Source organism: Dreissena polymorpha, chromosome 1 (genome assembly GCF_020536995.1).
Source record: "Dreissena polymorpha isolate Duluth1 chromosome 1, UMN_Dpol_1.0, whole genome shotgun sequence".
Lineage (NCBI taxonomy): Eukaryota > Metazoa > Mollusca > Bivalvia > Myida > Dreissenidae > Dreissena > Dreissena polymorpha.
The window spans coordinates 195,662,066-195,683,064 of NC_068355.1; the positions used below are offsets into that span (position 1 = coordinate 195,662,066).

Consider the following 20,999-nt stretch of genomic DNA (forward strand, 5'->3'; position numbering starts at 1 on the left):
CCGTGCTTGCCGTTGCATTATGCATCAAAACTAACTGTCCAGCGCATTTTGAAACCTTTGAAGTGATTTCATTGGTCCAATGCGAAAGTGTGACTTTACAACTGGAGATTTCATTCATAAATACGGTCTGATCGATCACAACTGGGTAAAGCGAATTGTGTATAGCGTTATTTCTTATAATTTGACCCAGCATGTGTAAAAATATAACGAGATATATAAATTTCCTGAAAGGAAATTCATTTTTGCGTTGAATAAGACCGGGTTCATAAAAAAAATCGCTGCAAAATTGATTTAGTAATGGCTGTTCAAAACGATGCACCCCGTTTTCGGATAATTTCCAGTTGGATACCTTATTATATATAAAACGATAGTGATTTTTTTTATAGAAAAGTTGATTTTTCGTTATAATATTATTATTTATCATCCAAAAAGATGTGTTCACTAATTATTATCAGAGCCACACGCTAACCACCTGTGTGTCCAGCGCGTGTGGCGAAAGAACACAGCTTAATCTATTCTTTGTTAAGCTCTATAATATTTATATCCAATCTGTATGAAAACATGTCGGTGAACATTAATCCGGTGTTAATTTAAAAAAATATTGAGTCATTCATTAATTATGGATCTAAAACGGAGCATTAATCCGAATTATAAAAAACCCGGGCATATTGCATGTTAGAATGGAAACATGAAATTATTTCGAAAAAAAACAATAAGAGTTTCAATTCTACATGAGTAAGTCTCGCTGCGCACGATTACGCTCTTACTGCTCGTATATATTTGACTCTTATGAATCTTGGCAAATGCCTAGTGTTTTATTTTTCTTAATCTAAATTGTGTCATGCATCTATATGTACTTAAAGCAGCATGACCAACAGCTCTTTCATATGTGAAAGAGATTGACACGAAATACATACCCATCTATAATAAAGTACTCTAGTAAATTTGAAATTATATAATTGATTTCCTCTCAACATACATGCAGAGTTACAGATAACTTTTTCAGCAAAATCTTGGTTTACACTCTATAAAAGAATCCAGCCTTAAAGTATATTATTAATTCCTTTTTTCAGGTAAGTATAATTTTTGGCACATCCGCATTTAGGTTTATAGTCTAAGAAAAGCTCATGACAATTGCCGGGTTACAGCAGACTTTTTGCGATAAAATGACCCGATAATGGATAACGTTCGGTTTTTCGACTGTTTTAAAGATGGTCTGTTATTCATAATAACGTAAAAGTGCTGTTGATTTCATACTTGTACTGAGGGCCTAGACCAATGGGAACTCATTGAACAAATGTTTACATTATATGCATTGATATTGAGTTTTATGCATGATCACACATTTTGAATTCTTATTTTATTTTTCCAATGTGTAACCGTATGCACAGAATTTAGGTCTACTATTTTACTAAATTTAATTCATTTATTTACGACTTTTAGCGTCTTATCTTGGGCTCTGCATACATGCATTAGTAGCACATATTGAAATATATCCATAGAATTTCTTTGGTTATTGAAGGTAAATTACTGTACAAAAAATATGGTTAGTCATTAACCAAAAAAAGTTACGTCTACAAACACGCGATTATCTTTTCAGTAGCAAATATCTTACAAAGGGGCGCAACTTCTCCTATAACATAAAATTTCCGTTATACGCCGTAAATTGCCGTAGTCGTCCGTAGTATTTCGGAACGACTGTGAATTGACATCATTGTATCATTCATGATTGCATGTTGCTTTGTGCTTGAGTGAAACTCACATCTTGCCATCGCGTTATTTATTCAACGCATCAATATTTGATTTCATTATGCACTGCGCCTATTGCCCAAGTCTCTCTGCACAAACCAACATACACATATGCAGCATGCAATTGCATCTGTACACATGGATGATACTATTAAGCAGAATGTAAATAGAAATTGGACATCAGGCAAGATGTGTCATCAAGCATGAAAAGGTGTCTACATACAAGTTGAAAGTACCATCAAGAATCATGACACAGTCACAAAGAGGATGTAATTTTTACCTAAATACCTTTCCATATGAATATATTCAATAAGTTTCACAGGTCTAATAACCTACCATTATTTTACCATTTTTGAATGATGATTATTCTTTTAAATATAATATATTGATACATCTAGATATATATCTGATATAAAGATATTATTAGTCGGGAGTGTAAATTTGCTTGTTTAAACATAACGTATACATTATTTTTTAATCTTTGAAAATTATTTTGAAAATCGTCATTTTATCAAACTCTAAACAAGTCACTGTAAGAAAAATCGCAGACTGAACACACAAAATAAACGTTTAAATGTGAAGATAGCTGACGTTAAGCGACAGTTACCATAATATTGAACGTCAAAGTAAGGATCTCGCCTGACGTCATATTATTGACGTTCTCAATCGCTGACGTGACGGTCAACACTCCTGTGAAGTTGTTGATATCGACAACTCCATCATCTGAAGCAAAAAAAAATGTTAGATATTAATAAAAACACTGATGATTTAAAAACTAAACAAACATTATTTGTAAAGCATAAATACACATGGGAAACAGAAGATGCATTAGTAACAAATACTGTAAAATCATTTATATGCGTCCGAATGACATTTCGTGGTTTTTTTCACCCACTGTTTTTTCGGACACTTATAATTGTTGATTTCTGATTTTTGAAAAAGAAGATAAATTTGCGGCGGTCATTTTCCAGATGTGTTTGTGTTGAATTCGTGGATCGGTCATTCAACGAAACCAACGAAAATTAATGTCACACAACTAATAATGATTTTACAGTACGTAAATCTAGTAAAATTTAAGTAAAATTTGCATAGTTTGATTAGATTTATTGAGAATCAACGAATATGGTTATTTTATTTCATTTTTCAAACCTAATATTTTTGACATTATTGTGACTCTCCACCAATTATAATCACGTCTGTTGTATCAAATAATTAAAACAATATTTATAAGAAGAAGACGCGCATGGTTTTGAGTAAAGAAAGAAAACAAGGAAATGTCGCGTGACCTGGTTCTATGGTTTATGTGACGTCATAATTAAGACCTACGTCACCGTCTTGTGCAGACACGTGAAAGGGTCGGACATCCAGCGAGCCCTACAAAATTCAGCAGAAATACACTTTCTGAACATTCAACGGCTCTATAAAGGTGAAGATACGTTATAAATCATGTATTTTAAATGTTTGTTTCATATTTTATGTATAAAGGTTATTAAAAAACAATATATATACGCTATTGGACATAATAATAAAAAAAATGAGCAATACAACTTGTTTTGAGCTCAAAATAAAGTGTCCTCCAAGTCAATTGTGTTTTCAAACAATCAGTTTATTTACATCGCTGTTTACTCGCGAAAGAGAAAGTGAAAGTGACTCAGGTCAATAAAAATATAACGATGACTTTTAACCTTTTCCGGTATCACTCACAAAGTAGGTCTCTTCTAAATTGTTAAAAAGTTTGTAGTTATCTAATAAGTTACTTTCTGTTGGAAAAAAGTTGTTAAAATAGAATTAAAATTGAAATTTCTTTCGGCTAATTTTAGCATTTGTCAACGCTCTGTGGCTACACATCACGTTAGTTACAAAAATGTAAACATTTCTTCCAATTATGAAACGGGTTTGTCTTCCATAAATCTTGACAACGTTGTACTTCAGCTGTGTTATTAGAAGTCTTTATGCAAGAGTAACTGAAATCCGGTAAAAATTAGACCTGTTGATATGCATAATAATTGGATTTGTGACCTTTATAGAGCCTTTAACATAATTATAACATGATGATCTTGCAATTTTTTAATAGATAATCGATGTTAATAAACTACCAATGACGAGGTCTAAATCCTGGATGCAGAATATTTCAATCAAAGATATATGCAATAATTAAGTTTATTTATAAAGATTTGGTTTTATATAGATAATTGCAATTAGATAAGCATTTAACATAAATATCCGAATATGTGGAAAACATCATGGGCACATAACATTTACTTCCAACACGTTATACTGACAACCATCACACAAACCTATTGTGTATACATAAAACTTGTAGTTAATATTATAAGTAAATTGTTCTTGCTCAAGTCATTTCGTCTTACACACGTGAAAAACAATATTTAAATAGTATACATGTTTTTTTTAAGTCTACTCAACCGGGTACCTGAAAATGACGATCAATCTCTGCTGTGTAAATGGTAACGTCACATGTTGTGGTGACGTTATCACGCGGTTTTCGCAAGAAACGCGGTGGGAGGTCGTCCACATCCATAATGGTGATATTCAACGTTGTGGATTATTCTTGACCATCAACGTCCTGTAAAATACAGACAATCTATAAATGTCCTTCAAAGTACAGACAATCGTTCGACTGCAATATTATATTTGCAAATCCTGAGCTATATTTAATTTTAATTTTTAAAACGAATTTTTGTTTTCATTTACTCAATATTAAAAATGACTGAATGGGTCAAGTTCCGTCTTCCTGCTTCCCCGTACCCCGGGTACTTTGAAGTATACTTCACCGTAACCCAATACTCAAATAGTGCTTTTCAGTACCCCGATATACTTTAACCTACCCCAGTCGGCCGCGCGCCAGAGATTGACGAAAAAACGTTCTAAAATATAGATTGTGTTTACAATTTTTAGTTTTAATTGCTTAACATATCACAACTGGTATACTACATAACTTGAAAAAAAGTTTTCATATTTTCATATTTTTAGTATATTCAGTAATACAATTTTACGATATAAAATCGAAAGTATATCCCGAAAATAGGTGGCATAACGATATGCACACTATAAATAACGTAAGTAGATTAATCATTTTATATATAGCTCTAAATATATTAGTGTCAAAATCTACCCGAATGAAATCTCCTCACCTAATATAAATCTACAGTAAATGTTGTATCTCATCATTTTTTTATTAGGTTTTGAAAGATTGGGTACCTGTAAGTATACCGGGGTACCCAAAAGTATCATTTGAAAATTGGTGTACGGTGAAGTATACTTCAAAATACCCAGGGTACGGGAAAGTAGTACCCGGGGGGTGGGGGAACTTGACCCATTCAGCTTAAAAATGTCCACATTGTGTGTTACCCTTTCTGATGTCGCGTTTATGACCGAAAAATGTTCGCTGTGTCCAACAAAGGCTTATTTAACATCAAACGGATTTTAAGAAACTGGCAGGACTGAATACACTAGTGAAGATATATATTCTAAAGGTTTATCAGGACGAGATGTTTCCTTTATCTTCTAGATCTATATGTATCCTATATCTTGCTTTATCTCTCATAATCAGAATACACTTAGAACTAAATTCAGCATGCACAACTTCATAAAAATAAAGAACAATGCATGCAAGTGGGGATGTGTATGCGTTTACTAACGATGAGATACATACCACGGCGACGATATTCAGCATCAAGAACTTGGTTCTACCCATTGTGTCGTAGTAAATCGTATTACGGCTTGCAATCACGCGCGTCGAGCTGTTGATCGCAAAATATCGCCGCCCATCGTACTGCAAATTCAACATATTGTTTTGATAAAAATTTTGCGTCAACCTTCGCAATTAACAAGCAATCAAAGACACTAACACGCAATCATATAAACGTACACGCAATCACACAACACCGTCTTTAACGCTAAATACGCAAACATAAACAATGACACACGTTCACATACACGGATATGCAATCATTTTCACATACACCCAATCACATACATACAAACTCGCGACCATTTATAAATGCACTAAACACTAAACCATAAACACTAACACGCGAACGTAAACACGGAAGCGCAACCAAATTCAGAGATGCTTTTACATGTGCAAATAAAACGATGCCATTAATTGTTTTTGAACGGTTAGTAATGATTAAAAAGTACACACCCATATCCCAAAATCTAACATCCAAACGCATATATGCAATCACTCACGCACAATACACAATCGCCTACATTTGTACCACAGCTGCGAAATAAGATACTGGTCCAGTCGGAATTCTTTTATGGCATCCGCGGGAATATCCAAATCTCTCATCTTGGACTCCACTTCAAACACAGCGGCGCCGATTTGGTTATTCTGGCGTAGAACATATGGGATAAAGATCACATTAATTACTCTAAAATCCGTATTATTCGTATTACATTAATAATCGTATTACATTATTTTTCGTAAGGCATTATTTTTCGTACGGCATTATTGTTCGTAAGGCATTATTTATCCGCGCTCTGTGAAAAAGGGGTTTAATGCATGTGCGTAAAGTGTCGTTCCAGATAATCATGTGCAGTCCGTACAGGCTAATCAGGGACGACTCTTTCCTATTAAAGTAGACTTTTGCTAAGAAGAGACTTTCATAATATCAAAATATCATAAAAGCGGAAGATGATTAGCCTGTTCTTATCTGGGACGACAGTTTACGCACATGCATTAAATCTCCTTTATCTGGGACGACAGTTTACGCACATGCATTAAATCCCCTTTATCTGGGACGACAGTTTACGCACATGCATTAAATCCCCTTTCACAGAGCGAGGTTCAAATGATTTTAAAAAACAATTATACATTTACTTAAATTTGAAATATGATCATACAAGAAACTTATGTAAAATTAAACTTATGTCCACGCTGATAAATACATAATCAGTTAATGTCTCTTAGTTTATTCAGTTATCCTTACCAAAATATTATCCAGTTCAATCAAGCGCTTGTATCTCTGATATAATTACCCGAGACGAGTAGGTTTTAATAAGTTTATAGATGTTGCCTTGGCTAAGTGGGTATAGCGTCCTCATAGAAACAGGAAGGTCGCTGGTTCGATCCACACTGCGGGGGCGTTCTTTAGGCCTCCCCAGAAGACACCAAGTACTTGTCGTCGCACAAGAAACTGACTAGTGAGCGATTCAATAAACAAGTTTTCGACACCAGGGTGTAGAATCAACGGTGTTGTCAGGGGTGTTCACACGGGCTGGACAGAATGTAATCACACCGTTAAGAGCTTTATTTTTGCAAATATCTCAAGTTATTGAAATACATTTGCAAAAATTTAGAGTGCATATAAGGCAGTTTTTCTTGCAGTTAGTGCCGATATCTTAAGGTATCACAATAAATCATTGAATACGTCTGAAATCGGGGAAAAAATTGCACATTGCGTGAAGCATAACCGCATACATGAATGCAGTACAAAATGTCCACATAATGTTTTAACAAGAACACATGCTTATTAAATAAAGTAGTTCAGGCCCCGTGTTCACAAAGCAAATTGACATCGATTTTCAATGTCAAGTGACATTGATTTTCAATTTTTGTCATCGGTTCTCAAACTTGGTGTTCACAAAGAAAATCGATGTCAAATGACATCCAAAATCGATTTTCAATTTGCAATCAATGACACTGAAATTGACATTGATATTGGGCATTGTCAAATTGAAAATTGATGACAATCACCATGGTAAGAAAACAATATGGCCGACATTGAAAGACGTCTTCGTCGCGCTCGATACTTAAATGAATTGTTTCCAATAGATAGAAGAGTTTTCCGTGATCGAACGAACCCATTGGAAACTTTGTCCCCGATGGATATTCGTGAACGGTACCGGTTTTTCCCGGAAACTATTCTGTTTCTTGTCAACATGCTGAATTTGGAGAGGGCTACTGAACGTTCTTGTCCTCTTCCGCCGCTCATTTCAACTTTAGCGGCATTGCATTTCCTTGCAACTGGCACACACCACATTGTGACGACAGGGCTTCATGGAATCCCAAGGTCCAGTGTATCTAGAGCGGTCAAGCAATTTACAGACAGCGTGTGTCTTCATCTAAATGACTTCGTTTTCTTCCCAAATATCGAAAATGTGCAACGGACGGTGCAAAAACAGTTTTACAACATCGCTGGTGCGTATTAGCTCTGAATATAATTTAATCGGACAATTTAATGATTTTTGATTGGTTGTCAAGTAAACAGATAAGGGGAGTTAAATGTTTCTTAGTCGAATCGGGCACAATTCAAAACGTTGTATGAGTACTGTATGCTATATTTATACGTCTTGAAATAACATACGTGTATATTAAGTATATTACGTGTTTGATAAGTATAATAAACATAACTGTTTATTAGTGATTGTTATTTTTGTGAACACATATATTGACATGAAAGACAGAAGATTGAACTTGTAACTTTTGAAAAAAATATTGCGGAAACTTTGTTTGTAGTATACTCAAATTAGTATAAAATTATCTAATACAAATGTCGATTAGGCTAACAATGTTATTGTCTTTAAAGGTTTCCCCCAAGTGGTTGGTGTTGTTGATGGGACACATATCCGTATTCAAGCGCCTAGCGCCAACGAAGACGATTATGTGAACAGAAAGGGATTTCACTCCCTTAATGTACAGGTAAAACAATAAGTGAAATAAAGTCCATGAACATTTCCTCAACTTGTATTTTTTTTAGATTATATCTGTTTAAAGGTTGTCTGTTCACAGTGAAAATTGCAAAACGAAACTATTGACAATTGGATGTTCTGTTGTTTACTTGTATTATTGTGATATCAGACAAAATGACATTGTGCAGTGTGATTTTTATTAAGATTTGTGGTTTCTTTTTGCTCTATAGATGATTTGTGATGCCACTTTTCGGTTTGTTGACGTAGTCGCAAAGTGGCCTGGGAGCGTTCACGATTCAAGGATCTTTCGTGAAAGCGCCATACGTCAGCGTTTTGAAAGAGGTATAATGACAATTACATGAAGACTATTCAGTATTATGATGTTATTCATTCATTGCACACATTTATTTAAGCATAGAATTATTACCGGTACATCAAAACTAACAAGCACAATTTTATTTATTGAAGCGTTTCCTTCTTTTCAAGTAGGTTTGATCACCAGCCATATATATAAATTATCCATCCATCCATCCATCCATCCATCCATCCATCCATCCATCCATCCATCCATCCATCCATCCATCTGTCAAGTCTGGTTTTATTTTATATAACAGCTTTTAAAACGATCACATGTATTATTATCACATCACATTTGACAAATGAAAGCAACTTAAAACATCACCTTTTTACGCAATGACACAATTGAATTAGCGTCTCATCAGCCCAATAAATAATTCATACTAACAAAAATTGAACTTCATTGAAATCACATCATTCCAAATGATCACAGTAACTAATATCACAATTATTTAAATGTAACATAAACAACAACATATTACATCAATAACGTTATAACTATGTCATAAACTTGCATGCATTAAACAATACACTGCTTGATATCGTTGTTTGACATTACAGTGCTGCAAAATGATCTTTTTTTTTATAACAGGTGAAATCGACGGTCTTCTGCTTGGTGACTCTGGCTATGGATGCAAGAGGTATCTTATGACACCATATCAAAACACCGACAGTCCTTGTAAGGTATAGTTATTAAATGGATCTTTAAAACAATGTAACATATACTCAGAATTAAATTTTGTTAACCTTAGATTAAACGAAACAAGGACTGTTTGTAAAACATGCATGCCCCCCATATGGGCTGTCCGTTGTAGTGGCAGCCATTTTGTCAATACGTTTTTGTCACTGTGACCTTGACCTTTGACCTAGTGACCTGAAAGTCAATAGGGGTCATCTGCGAGTCACGATCAATGTACCTATGAAGTGTCATGATCCTAGGCAAAAGTGTTCTTGAGTTATCATCCGAATATCATTTTACTATTTCGGGTCACCGTGACCTTGACCTTGTGACCTCAAAATCAATAGGGGTCACCTGCAAGTTATGATCAATCTACCTATGAAGTTTCATGATCCTAGGCGTATGCGTTCTTGAGTTATCATCCGGAAATCATTTTACTATTTCAGGTCACTGTGACCTTGACCTTTGACCTTGTGACCTCAAAATCAATAGGGGTCATCTGCAAGTCATGATCAATCTACCTATGAAGTTTCATGATCCAAGGGTATGCGTTCTTGAGTTATCATCCGGAAACCATTTTACTATTTCAGGTCACTGTGACCTTGACCTTTGACCTAGTGACCTCAAAATCAATAGGGGTCATCTGCTAGTCATGATCAATGTACCTATGAAGTTTCATGATCCTAGGCACAAGTGTTCTTGAGTTATCGTCTGACAACCACCTGTTGGACAGACCGACCGACAGACCGACCGAAAGACCGACATGAGCAAAGCAATATACCCCCTCTTCTTCGAAGGGTGGCATAAATACTAATCATCATGAAAAGGTTTAATATTTACTTACAGGCATAAAGCAATGTCACCAAACTAGCATTAGTTCTTAACATTTAGTGGAATGATTGCAATATTATTAGTATGTTGTTTCATTTACAGGAACGGTTTAACATATCCTTATGTCGAACAAGAGTGGTGATCGAGCAAGCTTTTGGCGTTCTCAAGCGTAGGTTTCCATGTCTACATTATGGACTTAGAGTAAAACCTGACAGAGCAGCCAAAATAACAGTCGCGTGTGTCATTCTTCATAACATTGGATTAGAGAGGCAAGACATGTTTTCACGAACATGTGAGGATGACACGGATCAGCCACATGTTGTTTATGAAGGAGATGGGTCTGGAAACAGTTACAGAGACCACATCGCAGAATCTTTCTTTTAAGAACATATAGTTATATAATAACAAGGGCTGTATGCAAAACATTCACAGTCATTTTGAAGATAACTAAACAAAGATTCATTCACATAATGATAAACTAACAAAGTATTATATCAATAGCAAAAAGATAAGAGAAGGATCACCGAGGCTGCAGATCAAGAAAGACAATTAGAACAAAAGAATAGGCATATCAACAGTATTATTCATTTAAACAGGTATATTGGAAACTAGAAATGTGTCTTAAATGCTAAAGACAAATGCATTTTAAATATTTCACCGGACACAAATATATCTTGAGTCAAACATGTTTCAAGGGGCATATTGACTGCTAACAACAAGTTAAATGGATATTATTTGCAGCAAAAGCTACAAAGGACTGATTCATGCATGCTATGTGAATTACATATATAAATAATGTATGACATTAAAATATGAATAAGTGGAACACCAGAAGCCCATCAGTATAGCACTTTCATCATTTACCAAACTTGGTCCTTTATTTATGGTAAGTAGTGTTTCACTTATTCATATTTGAGTGTCACAAATTATTTATACATTTAATTAATAAAACATGCATAAATCAGTCCTATGTAGCTGTTTCTGCAAATAATAGCTATTTAACTTGTCTATTAGCAGTCGATATGCCCCTAAGAACATGTTAAGTTTAAGATTCAAACAAAAGAAGGCCTTGATCCATTGCAGACTTTGAATTGGAGTTTAACAACTCTTTTTTTAAAGTAAAAAGTTGTCTCTCTTGCTCTGCAGCCTCTGTGATCACCTTAATTCTAAGATCATGTAGCTGTTTTTCCTGCTGTTGCCTCTGCAACAGCAGGTCCAACTCAGCCTGTGCACGTCTTGTTTCCAGCTCAAGTAGCTCTTCTTCATAGCATCTGTTTCTCTTTCTCTTTTTCAACGATTCTGGAAATTAAATCATATATTGACAAATTCAAATTGTGCTTAAGAAATTAAATACTTTCTTCATTTTATCCATGTTTTCATGCATGTTTTTGTAACTGATTTATGCCAGTTATGATTTGAACAATTTATATGCACAAAAGAAACTTCATACATCAGTGAAGTTAAAAATGACTCTGTTCTTAAAGTTTTAATGGTTATTTCAGTTATGTGCATGCTTTTTATCCTATTACCAGACCAAAAACAATAGAATATCAAGTGATCGTATAAATATAAGCTCTATGCTAATATCGAAATTTTTAGACCATGGTTTTCCGATATTATATAGTATTTTAACTTTTTTCTAATTATAAACGACCACAAAATAATGAGTAATAGAATATTATGTGCGAGACAGAGAAACAAGTTGTAGTACATGTAAATTCTCTTAATATAGATTGGTTTAGGGTATTGGTTTATTTGAGTATTGGTTTATTGTGTAAAAGGCAATATGACTTTCATATATCATCTGCATACTCAAGTTAATAATAGTGTGATGTATCAGTATGCTTCCAGATTCAGAGGATGTCAAAAGATGATTTTTGGTCTTAAAATATTGACATATTGAAATATATCTTTTGATGGTCTTGATGTTGAAGAAGTGGCTACATTCGAGGCAGTTGCAGGCTTTGATGTACACTCAGCAACAGTTATTGTACACTTGGCTGAGACTTCATCAGTGTCTGCCATCTCAGCAACATCAGCCACGCCTTCAATACAACAAATTATAACATCTATGAATAAACAAGAAATGTGTCCATGAGACAATGATGCACCACTAATTGGCACCGGTCACAACTTTAGACAGACGGCCAGACATACAGATGTTACTATTAATGCCCCTTCACCATTTTTCGAATCACAAACATCGCAAAAAAAACCAATTAACATTCCACAAATTATTATTGCCAGATATGTATATAATGGTTAAATATTAAACAAGACAAATATATTAAAGCAGAGCCATTGTGTATGGTTCATTGTTTAATGTTTCCAAAATAATCTGGTAACGTATATTGCAGGTCGGTTGCAGTTCTAAATATTCCATTCATATTCATTGCATGTTACAAATTTGAAAGAAAATGCAACAGTGAAAAATAAATTAAAAAGATCATTATACATGCATAACCATCACCTGAATCAATGCCACCCGGAATGCCAATCAGCTGTGGATTGTCGCGGATGCCATCTATGACCAGGTCTTCCACGGTGGTTAATACAGCTGGAGGCCCCCCTCCCGTTTCTTTTCTGTCAGACTCTTTTTTTTGGCTGAAATTAAGCGAGGTACATTTATGAACCATTCTTTTAACTTAAATATCATATACTGTAATCTTTGAAAAATTATTAAACAATCAACATTGATATTTTTTATTTTTGATGTACAATAATAATTGGCAGTGATTATTATTAACCCTTTGCATGCTGGTAAATTTGTCGTCTGCTAATATGTCGTCTGCTGAATTTTCAAAAATTAGCATTTTCTTCGATTTTGTTTCAATAATACTATCAGAATAGCATAAAGTTTGGATCCTGATGAGACGCCACGTTCTGTGGCGTCTCATCTGGATCCAAACTGTTTGCAAAGGCCTTCAAAATCCGGTTCCAGCACTGAAAGGGTTAAACAAAACATGGTAAGACTAAAATACTGAACTATTGAATTGAACAGTTCAAAAATAGTATTAACTGAAAGCTCTCAGCACATATACCAATGTATTTTAAGAGCATACATCTTTGTATTATAACAAATAATTTCTCAATATATTGACAACAAGGGACAAAATTGTCACAAAACCAGGTTTTCATTGTGAAAAAAAAATCTGATAAAGGGAGAAAACTCAAACTGAACTTTTGAAATGACCAAAAAAATTAACCCCCTTTGTAAGTTTTTTTTTTTAAATCTATTTTTAGTCGTGGCGACCTTGACATTGGAGATACTGACTTGATTCTTTCGTGGGAGACACCGTCCCATGATGGTGAACAAATGTGCCAAATGATTTTAAAATCTCACAATGAATGACATAGTTATGGCCAGGACAAGCTCATTTATGGCCATTTTTGACCTTTGAACTCAAAGTGTGACCTTGACCTTGGAGATATCGACGTAATTATTTCGTGCGACACACCGTCCAATGATGGTGAACAAATGTGCCAAATGATTTTAAAATCTGACAATGAACGACATAGTTATGGCCCGGACAAGCTTATTCCGCCAGCCCGCCAGCCCGCCAGCCAGCCAGCCCGCCAGCCAGCCCGCCCGCATTCGCCAATCTAATAACCAGTTTTTTTGCTTCGGAAAACCTGGTTAAAAATGAACACTGATTAAGGAATATGTAATAAAGATTAGAGATTACTTGTTAACTATTAATGGGCCAAAGGAACTAACTAATGCTATTATAATTTTTTAATACTCAGAAATTTATTTTTATCATCAAAATAACATTTAACTACATTTTGCCAAAGTACTAAAAATAATCAACAAGCATGAATAATGAGCGTGATTAAAGATCTAGCAAAATATTACTGGCGCGCAAAACACATGTAATGAGCTCATAATATTCAACAATTACATGAACTTTTTTATTTTTATGTGCATAAAATACTTAATAAATTACATTTAATATTATACAGTTTTTACAATGGGTGCAATAAAAGAAAACATTTCACTACATTACATAATGAGAACATGTCATTTTGTTTCATTTTTACATTCTATTAAAACTGGTACATACGATCATGATATAAATGCAAAATGTAAGGTACCTCGACATTTCAACTGCGCATACATGTCTTTTATTTGACGCACTGTCCTAGAACATTGTGCGACACTGGAGCTGAAATGAAAGGTAATATAGTCATATTCTAAATGGAAGAGGACCATAATTGAAACATATTCATTGCTTATGTTTTTCTATGTATAAAACGGGAAATAATAATGTCAAAATGCCAGTCAGAGTTACACAACTTTGCCTGCACAGTCCCCCTATATAGTAAGTAAGTGTTGCAAGTATGCAAGCAATAGCTTTGTTACTTTAGGTATAAAGTGGACCTAAGCACAAAACTCAACCAACTTTTCAATTTTTTTAAGTATAAAAAGGGCACATAATTCTTACAAAATGCTAAATACAGTTGTCTGCTCTTGTTTATAGGTTGGGGTCATGTTGATAAAGAAGTACACAAAATATAAAAGCAATATGTCAAAAGACATAGTCGAGCTAAAAATATATGACACATATAAAGACATGAATGTCTATAAAGGCACCCTAGCAAACATGATTTTGCTAGATCTTTCTTATTAATATTTTGTTCTGTCTTTGTTTTGATAAGAAAACATTAACATTTTGTAAAAAATAATCATTATCAAGTAGAAACATTTTTTCATTAACAAAACCACAACAGTTTAGTATTGGAATTTTTTAATTTTTTTTGTTTACACTGAGTAGCACTATTTCTGTCCAAATTCTCATTTTTTTCTCGCACAGTGTATTCTATGCAATCAAATTAGTGACCAAAAATATTTGAGATAGTCCTGCATTTAAACAGAAAAATGAATCTAACTTTATATATATATATAAATAAGTAATTTCCAATTAGATTGTATCCTATCATTTTGTGGTCATTTATCTCATAACAGTAAAAAAAAGTTCAAATGGTCCTTTGTGGATAAGATGCTGCAAAGCTTAATTATATAGCCTAATTGTAAAAAGTATCTCTAAATTTTTGATTTTTTTTTATATAATTTTGTAAAACAAAATTATATAACAGGTTGGTTCAGACCAGGGTAGGAATAACTACTTGCTCTTGGTTATACATGTAGGACTGTTTGGAAAGTATTTTAAGTTTAATCAGAAATATTTTTATATAACAGGTTGGTTCAGACCAGGGTAGGAAATACTACTTGCTCTTGGTTATACATGTAGGACTGTTTGGAAAGTATTTTACATGTAAGTTTAATCAGAAATATTTTGAGAATTTCAGATTGTTAAGCTTTTCTCTTGCAATGCATATGCATTATAATCAGTCATGGTTTGAATAATAGATATTGTGCCATATCTCACACTTTGTGACTAATCATACTATGGTATTAGCATTTAGATCTAATACTGAATAAAAACTACTATGTAGCCTCTTTTAATGATTTCATATAATCTTAGATTTAGGGCGGACAGACCAAGGATTAACATGCAAAAGGCAATCAGATTCTAGAACCTGTAAGGAATTATGGTGAACGGATTTGTTGATTAGGGCTCTGTATGTGCTAATAATAGTGTAAGAATAGACTAAACAAGGCCGTCATTTTCAGAACATACATTTAATCGTCACAAACACACAGACGCTTGATAGGCTAGATGCTACTAATACTAGTGATATTATTTGAGACAATTAAACATGCCTAGAACTTCAGTGACTTGAAGTTATTACAAATGATTTAAAAACATAATTTTCAGTTGCAAACATGCAGCTGCCAAATATTTTCAGACATTGTTTTTGTTCATAGGTCACTGAAACATTATGAATATATATATTAATGCCGAATTTTCTTACTTTCGGTTATACAGGCATGTGTTAGTTCTATCAAAACAAATGAATGTTTTGTCTACAGACTAACTTCACTAAGACTAATAGTAAGATGACATTTCAAAACAAACAAGTTAATTGCGACTCACCTATTGAAGGTATCAGCAACCTCTTGCCAGGTTTGTTCCTTTTTTTTGCCACCTAGTGTGGCACCTTTAAATCGACAATATAACTCGTCGTACCGATCATTTATCAGTTGAACCACGAAGGTTTTTTCCGACATAGACCAATGCACCTGAGCAGTCATTGTAGTTGCAGCAGACGTCAACAAAAAACAACTTCCGCTTAACCGCTTACGTCCACAAAAAGTCGAAAAAAAAAACGCTGTCGTTAAAACCGATGTTGAACGACATCAATTTTAAATAACTTCGTGAACTCGAACTTTGTCATCGATGTCACTTGACAACGATTTTCAATGTCATGCAAAATCGATTTTCGATGACAGTAAAAAGTTTTGTGAACACGGGGCCTGGTGCATTTTATATTGCCATAAGCAGCATAAAAATCAGGCCCCGTGTTCACAAAGAAAATTGACATCGATTTTCAATGTCAAGTGACATTGATTTTCAATTTTTGTCATCGGTTCTCAAACTTGGTGTTCACAAAGAAAATCGATGTCAAATGACATCCAAAATCGATTTTCAATTTGCAATCAATGACACTGAAATTGACATTGATATTGGGCATTGTCAAATTGAAAATTGATGACAATCACCATGGTAAGAAAACAATATGGCCGACATTGAAAGACGTCTTCGTCGCGCTCGATACTTAAATGAATTGTTTCCAATGGATAGGAGAGTTTTCCGTGATCGAACGAACCCATTGGAAACTTTGTCCCCGATGGATATTCGTGAACGGTACCGGTTTTTCCCGGAAACTATTCTGTTTCTTGTCAACATGCTGAATTTGGAGAGGGCTACTGAACGTTCTTGTCCTCTTCCGCCGCTCATTTCAACTTTAGCGGCATTGCATTTCCTTGCAACTGGCACACACCACATTGTGACGACAGGGCTTCATGGAATCCCAAGGTCCAGTGTATCTAGAGCGGTCAAGCAATTTACAGACAGCGTGTGTCTACATCTAAATGACTTCGTTTTCTTCCCAAATATCGAAAATGTGCAACGGACGGTGCAAAAACAGTTTTACAACATCGCTGGTGCGTATTAGCTCTGAATATAATTTAATCGGACAATTTAATGATTTTTGATTGGTTGTCAAGTAAACAGATAAGGAGAGTTAAATGTTTCTTAGTCGAATCGGGCACAATTCAAAACGTTGTATGAGTACTGTATGCTATATTTATACGTCTTGAAATAACATACGTGTATATTAAGTATATTACGTGTTTGATAAGTATAATAAACATAACTGTTTATTAGTGATTGTTATTTTTGTGAACACATATATTGACATGAAAGACAGAAGATTGAACTTGTAACTTTTGAAAAAAATATTGCGGAAACTTTGTTTGTAGTATACTCAAATTAGTATAAAATTATCTAATACAAATGTCGATTAGGCTAACAATGTTATTGTCTTTAAAGGTTTCCCCCAAGTGGTTGGTGTTGTTGATGGGACACATATCCGTATTCAAGCGCCTAGCGCCAACGAAGACGATTATGTGAACAGAAAGGGATTTCACTCCCTTAATGTACAGGTAAAACAATAAGTGAAATAAAGTCCATGAACATTTCCTCAACTTGTATTTTTTTTAGATTATATATGTTTAAAGGTTGTCTGTTCACAGTGAAAATTGCAAAACGAAACTATTGACAATTGGATGTTCTGTTGTTTACTTGTATTATTGTGATATCAGACAAAATGACATTGTGCAGTGTGATTTTTATTAAGATTTGTGGTTTCTTTTTGCTCTATAGATGATTTGTGATGCCACTTTTCGGTTTGTTGACGTAGTCGCAAAGTGGCCTGGGAGCGTTCACGATTCAAGGATCTTTCGTGAAAGCGCCATACGTCAGCGTTTTGAAAGAGGTATAATGACAATTACATGAAGACTATTCAGTATTATGATGTTATTCATTCATTGCACACATTTATTTAAGCATAGAATTATTACCGGTACATCAAAACTAACAAGCACAATTTTATTTTATTGAAGCGTTTCCTTCTTTTCAAGTAGGTTTGATCACCAGCCATATATATAAATTATCTATCCATCCATCCATCCATCCATCCATCCATCCATCCATCTGTCAAGTCTGGTTTTATTTTATATAACAGCTTTTAAAACGATCACATGTATTATTATCACATCACATTTGACAAATGAAAGCAACTTAAAACATCACCTTTTTACGCAATGACACAATTGAATTAGCGTCTCATCAGCCCAATAAATAATTCATACTAACAACAAAAATTGAACTTCATTGAAATCACATCATTCCAAATGATCACAGTAACTAATATCACAATTATTTAAATGTAACATAAACAACAACATATTACATCAATAACGTTATAACTATGTCATAAACTTGCATGCATTAAACAATACACTGCTTGATATCGTTGTTTGACATTACAGTGCTGCAAAATGATCTTTTTTTTTATAACAGGTGAAATCGACGGTCTTCTGCTTGGTGACTCTGGCTATGGATGCAAGAGGTATCTTATGACACCATATCAAAATACCGACAGTCCTTGTAAGGTATAGTTATTAAATGGATCTTTAAAACAATGTAACATATACTCAGAATTAAATTTTGTTAACCTTAGATTAAACGAAACAAGGACTGTTTGTAAAACATGCATGCCCCCCATATGGGCTGTCCGTTGTAGTGGCAGCCATTTTGTCAATACGTTTTTGTCACTGTGACCTTGACCTTTGACCTAGTGACCTGAAAGTCAATAGGGGTCATCTGCGAGTCACGATCAATGTACCTATGAAGTGTCATGATCCTAGGCAAAAGTGTTCTTGAGTTATCATCCGAATATCATTTTACTATTTCGGGTCACCGTGACCTTGACCTTGTGACCTCAAAATCAATAGGGGTCACCTGCAAGTCATGATCAATCTACCTATGAAGTTTCATGATCCTAGGCGTATGCGTTCTTGAGTTATCATCCGGAAATCATTTTACTATTTCAGGTCACTGTGACCTTGACCTTTGACCTTGTGACCTCAAAATCAATAGGGGTCATCTGCAAGTCATGATCAATCTACCTATGAAGTTTCATGATCCAAGGCGTATGCGTTCTTGAGTTATCATCCGGAAACCATTTTACTATTTCAGGTCACTGTGACCTTGACCTTTGACCTAGTGACCTCAAAATCAATAGGGGTCATCTGCTAGTCATGATCAATGTACCTATGAAGTTTCATGATCCTAGGCACAAGTGTTCTTGAGTTATCGTCTGACAACCACCTGGTGGACAGACCGACCGACAGACCGACCGAAAGACCGACATGAGCAAAGCAATATACCCCCTCTTCTTCGAAGGGTGGCATAAATACTAATCATCATGAAAAGGTTTAATATTTACTTACAGGCATAAAGCAATGTCACCAAACTAGCATTAGTTCTTAACATTTAGTGGAATGATTGCAATATTATTAGTATGTTGTTTCATTTACAGGAACGGTTTAACATATCCTTATGTCGAACAAGAGTGGTGATCGAGCAAGCTTTTGGCGTTCTCAAGCGTAGGTTTCCATGTCTACATTATGGACTTAGAGTAAAACCTGACAGAGTAGCCAAAATAACAGTCGCGTGTGTCATTCTTCATAACATTGGATTAGAGAGGCAAGACATGTTTTCACGAACATGTGAGGATGACACGGATCAGCCACATGTTGTTTATGAAGGAGATGGGTCTGGAAACAGTTACAGAGACCACATCGCAGAATCTTTCTTTTAAGAACATATAGTTATATAATAACAAGGGCTGTATGCAAAACATTCACAGTCATTTTGAAGATAACTAAACAAAGATTCATTCACATAATGATAAACTAACAAAGTATTATATCAATAGCAAAAAGATAAGAGAAGGATCACCGAGGCTGCAGATCAAGAAAGACAAGTTAGAACAAAAGAATAGGCATATCAACAGTATTATTCATTTTAACAGGTATATTGGAAACTAGAAATGTGTCTTAAATGCTAAAGACAAATGCATTTTAAATATTTCACCGGACACAAATATATCTTGAGTCAAACATGTTTCAAGGGGCATATTGACTGCTAACAACAAGTTAAATGGATATTATTTGCAGCAAAAGCTACAAAGGACTGATTCATGCATGCTATGTGAATTACATATATAAATAATGTATGACATTAAAATATGAATAAGTGGAACACCAGCTGCCCATCAGTATAGCACTTTCATCATTTACCAAACTTGGTCCTTTATTTATGGTAAGTAGTGTTTCACTTATTCATATTTGAGTGTCACAAATTATTTATACATTTAATTAATAAAACATGCATAAATCAGTCCTATGTAGCTGTTTCTGCAAATAATAGCTATTTAACTTGTCTATTAGCAGTCGATATGCCCCTAAGAACATGTTAAGTTTAAGATTCAAACAAAAGAAGGCCTTGATCCATTGCAGACTTTATATTGGAGTTTAACAACTCTTTTTTTAAAGTAAAAAGTTGTCTCTCTTGCTCTGCAGCCTCTGTGATCACCTTAAAGATCATGTAGCTGTTTTTCCTGCTGTTGCCTCTGCAACAGCAGGTCCAACTCAGCCTGTGCACGTCTTGTTTCCAGCTCAAGTAGCTCTTCTTCATAGCATCTGTTTCTCTTTCTCTTTTTCAACGATTCTGGAAGTTAATTATATATTGAC

At 34.5% G+C, this 20,999-nt stretch overlaps 4 protein-coding genes across 6 annotated transcripts in view; 2 read left to right on the plus strand and 2 right to left on the minus strand.

Annotated features, from left to right (window-relative positions):
• LOC127864457 (cadherin-6-like) overlaps nucleotides 1–20,999 on the minus strand; it is a 210,689-nt gene that overhangs the window by 179,284 nt on the left and 10,406 nt on the right. Inside the window, exons 1-6 of one of the 3 annotated variants that reach the window (XR_008042039.1) lie at nucleotides 6,705–6,925; nucleotides 5,983–6,106; nucleotides 5,423–5,542; nucleotides 4,181–4,333; nucleotides 3,036–3,123; nucleotides 2,155–2,472 (exon numbers count right to left, since the gene is read on the minus strand). The gene's annotated coding sequence lies outside the window, so the exon portion shown is untranslated. Of the gene's footprint in view, nucleotides 1–2,154; nucleotides 2,473–3,035; nucleotides 3,124–4,180; nucleotides 4,334–5,422; nucleotides 5,543–5,982; nucleotides 6,107–6,704; nucleotides 6,932–20,999 lie in introns of those variants that run through there. The other 2 variants (XM_052404079.1, XM_052404078.1) reach the window with 2 other exon arrangements.
• LOC127865557 (putative nuclease HARBI1) lies at nucleotides 7,600–10,786 on the plus strand. The gene is made up of 5 exons (XM_052405407.1): nucleotides 7,600–7,915; nucleotides 8,304–8,416; nucleotides 8,637–8,748; nucleotides 9,356–9,447; nucleotides 10,376–10,786. The coding sequence occupies exons 1-5, from the start codon at nucleotides 7,600–7,602 to the stop codon at nucleotides 10,655–10,657; spliced, it is 915 nt and encodes a 304-aa protein (XP_052261367.1). The 3' UTR covers nucleotides 10,658–10,786.
• Nucleotides 12,137–14,376, minus strand: LOC127865567 (uncharacterized). Its single transcript, XM_052405416.1, has 3 exons — nucleotides 14,369–14,376; nucleotides 12,744–12,877; nucleotides 12,137–12,318 (listed from the first exon to the last, which is right to left on the minus strand). The coding sequence occupies exons 1-3, from the start codon at nucleotides 14,374–14,376 to the stop codon at nucleotides 12,137–12,139; spliced, it is 324 nt and encodes a 107-aa protein (XP_052261376.1).
• Nucleotides 16,751–20,065, plus strand: LOC127865576 (putative nuclease HARBI1). Its single transcript, XM_052405428.1, has 5 exons — nucleotides 16,751–17,342; nucleotides 17,731–17,843; nucleotides 18,064–18,175; nucleotides 18,763–18,854; nucleotides 19,784–20,065. The coding sequence occupies exons 1-5, from the start codon at nucleotides 16,916–16,918 to the stop codon at nucleotides 20,063–20,065; spliced, it is 1,026 nt and encodes a 341-aa protein (XP_052261388.1). The 5' UTR covers nucleotides 16,751–16,915.